Here is a 3338-nt window from a genome sequence, read left to right as displayed (position 1 = left end):
TAGTTCACGAGACAAGACGAGAGGTTATAGCTATGATGGACGAATTAATGTAACACAACAATGTATACGTGTACGTTTGTCTGCGCATGCATATGTATATATATATGTACTCACGATAATGCTCAAAGGGGCGGCAAAGACGCTCACTGCGAAGCAAACACATATCCACCCAAGGAGCTTCACGCGGTTGGGGCCCTTGGCGAGTAGGAGGGTTGAGAGGACGATCAAGGAGAATACCCCCACATTCAAGATCAACATCACTTTGGAGGTATAGATCTGCAAACGAACAAAAAGCAATCTCGCCAAAGTTATTTTATATGTAGTGGAATTGAACATGAGAGGTGATCACAGCCCATTGTTAAATGAAATATTTCGACGCACACCGCTAATATGAATATATATATATATATATATACCTTGATTTTCTTGGGGGCGTATGCGATGAACATCGCGATGTATATGGTCTCAACGACGCAGCCGAAAGAGTTGATGGTGATGAGGAGGTACTCATCGGTCTTGATGAATGCGTAGTAGATCCACAGCATCGAGCTGAACAATGCCACGACGTACGGTAGCGACTGGAACCCTTCTGTTGATTTCTTTTTGTATATTCGGTAAAAGGTTGGTCTGAAATGGTATCATCATCAAAAAATACGCGACCATGGTTAGTTAGTTACTTGGAAAATTTTATTAGAACACGTCGACGAGTTTTCGAAAGAGGAATTTTAAAGGGTATATATATCTATATAGTTCTTACGCTGGGGCGAGGTACACCATGAACGAGATCAAGTTGCCTGCATTAAAGTACGAAACGAGTTAGTTTGAGGCTCTAAGCAATTGCACGTATACACGCAGACAAAATACGTAGACTGTTGGCTACAGATCGATAAATACATCTATGTGCTTACCCTAGAAAGGGGGCAGACGGACAGATGGAGTGGTCTGAATTAATTGCATATTAAATTCTGACACATAAGTAGCTATGCAAAGCACGGTACCAGAGCTAGTAGGACTCTCTACAATTATTAGTCCCTCAAGTTAGCTAAAAAAAAGAGACACTAATTAAGCCTTTCTTCTTCATACTGGTTAGCGTTTCTTTATTTTATTTAATTCCCTCACGGCTATATTTTTAGTGGAGTTGTTGTTCTAACCTCTTATGATTAAAAATTCTATACAAGATGGTGAAAGAGGGGGAAAAAAAAACAAAAAAACAAAGGGGTGGGGTAGCTATCATGTTGTATCTAGATCTTTGTTTTTATTGTTCTAAAATGAAGCAAACCCATCTAGCTAGGGCATGCATGACCAGCTTCTCTTAAAAAACATAAAGATGAAAAATATAAGACAGAAAAAGAAGAAAACAAACTATATTTTAGCTAAGATGATGCGTGAAATGGAAAGCAAATGCCAACTAATTAATATAAGTTGATGGTAAAATTAAAATGGGGGCAAAAAAAAAAAAATGAAGGGAATGGGCTTAAATTAATGTTGTTCTATGATCTTCACCTAGAATTCCGAAGGCGAAAGCCCAAGGGTGGTCCAAGGATAATCCGGCCATCTCTCCTCTCAGCTAGAAGAATGAAACAATCAAAGAATGAAGTGCGAAGAAAGAAGAAGAGATCGAGAGGAGGAAAATGCAAGCTCTGCTAAAGGCCTTAAAATTTTTCTTCTTCTTCTTCTTCTTCCTAAATTAGGAAGGAAAGAAGGAAGAAAAACCTAATTAGCCTTAAGAGAACTCTCGTTTCTTCTCCTCTCTCTCTCGCATGAATACCCTTTATATAGGAGAGGTCAGAAGGTGGGGGAGTGGCAATGGAAATTACCATTCACTCTCCTTAATTTGGCCTATTATCACTTTGTTGCCATTAGCTACCTCCTCATGTCATGCCACCAAGTTATAGCTAGTAGCAATAATGTGTGAAGAAATTGTCAACAACAGGGCCCACACCCACCACCAAAACAAAAGGTAACATGTCATGAGAAAATGAGGAGCAAACGTAACAAAATCATAGGGGTTACACTTTTAGAATTAGCCACCACTTTCTATAAAGAAATGTGTTTCAAATACGTACCTACACCTGCTTATTTTCGGTCTCTTTCCTCGCACCAAAATTTCACAGCTGTTTTGAAGGTTGAGCATTATAGTTTATACACTTTAAAGAGGTTCTTCGGATTTGGAGTTTTTTTTTTTTTTACATGGACCAAACATGCACTCATGAGCAATATTTTTACATGAAACCCGTCATAAATTAAATGCACAACCAATATAAATTTTATCTGAGTTGCTATGATATCATCTCAAATCTCTCTTACCGTACCAAACACTAAAGTTGAGAAGAGTATCAAAGGCTATAATCTTTTGAACTCTTAACGCATATAATATCGTGGTACTGTACACTCCATGGTGAGATCTTGCCTAAGTGATGTTGTCACGGTTTCTTTTTGATGCAAAAGGTAATTTGGACATAGTTGAGTGCGAAGGGAAAAATTCACACCAAAATAATTTACAATATCTTGCACATTATGATATTATTGTGCATGATAGCTAAAGTTAGGTCGATCCCTATAAATTGTTACATATTTTTCCGGCCATTTACGTCGAGCATTTATTATTAGTTCTTTTGCATCCGTTCATTCCCCACTTTTGGGCGGTGTAGGTTAAACGTGTTTAAGGCTCTCCGTACACCCTAAACGATATATATAATCCTATTGATTTCTAGCTACCTTATATCTTTTCTCTTTACATCTGGGTCTCTCTTTTCATTTTCACACAGCTTGCATTCATATCAACCAAACAGAGGGATGTTGCTATCAAGGTTCCAATCATAGCACAATTGCATCATGATAAATATTGTCCGTAAATAGAAGCATCATTACAACCATGAAGAGTGATTTTAGAGGCTGAATCATCTTTACAACGAATATAGTCCGTTGGAAAAAGAACAATATTTACAATTACAGGAGAAATTAAAGATCCAATATATGTGAAAACTCAAAAGATCATCTTTACGATGAATATAGTCCGTTGGAAAAAGAACAGTATTTACAATGATAGGAGAAATTAAAGATCCAATGTGAAAACTAAAAGGGGAAAAAAACTCTTCTTTTCCCCCTTCGAATCGAGGGGAAAAAAAACGACTGGCTGATTTTGAAATTTGATTTCTTATCCGATCTTTTACTTTACTATGTTGTACGCGTCGCGGAAGCGTGACAACCAAACGGGCGTGCTTCGAGAACCAAATCAAACAAACGTCGAGATAAAGGCCAAACAAATCAAAACAACGGCACAAATCCAAACACAATAGTTTTACATGGTTCAGCAAGTTGCCTACGTCCACGGGGCA

At 37.8% G+C, this 3338-nt stretch overlaps 1 protein-coding gene across 1 annotated transcript in view; it reads right to left on the bottom strand.

Annotated features, from left to right (window-relative positions):
• LOC109837341 (bidirectional sugar transporter SWEET13-like) overlaps nucleotides 1-1739 on the bottom strand; it is a 2455-nt gene extending 716 nt beyond the window's left edge. Inside the window, 5 exon segments of the mRNA XM_020405538.1 lie at nucleotides 1-48; nucleotides 51-276; nucleotides 417-627; nucleotides 758-794; nucleotides 1504-1739. The exon segment at nucleotides 1-48 is cut by the window's left edge and continues 92 nt beyond it. Of these exon segments, the coding sequence (XP_020261127.1) occupies nucleotides 1-48; nucleotides 51-276; nucleotides 417-627; nucleotides 758-794; nucleotides 1504-1555 (574 nt within the window). The 5' untranslated portion in view covers nucleotides 1556-1739.

Source organism: Asparagus officinalis, chromosome 4 (assembly GCF_001876935.1).
Source record: "Asparagus officinalis chromosome 4, Aspof.V1, whole genome shotgun sequence".
In the NCBI taxonomy this organism is placed as follows: Eukaryota; Viridiplantae; Streptophyta; class Magnoliopsida; order Asparagales; family Asparagaceae; genus Asparagus; species Asparagus officinalis.
This window is presented reverse-complemented; position numbering and strand designations above follow the sequence as displayed.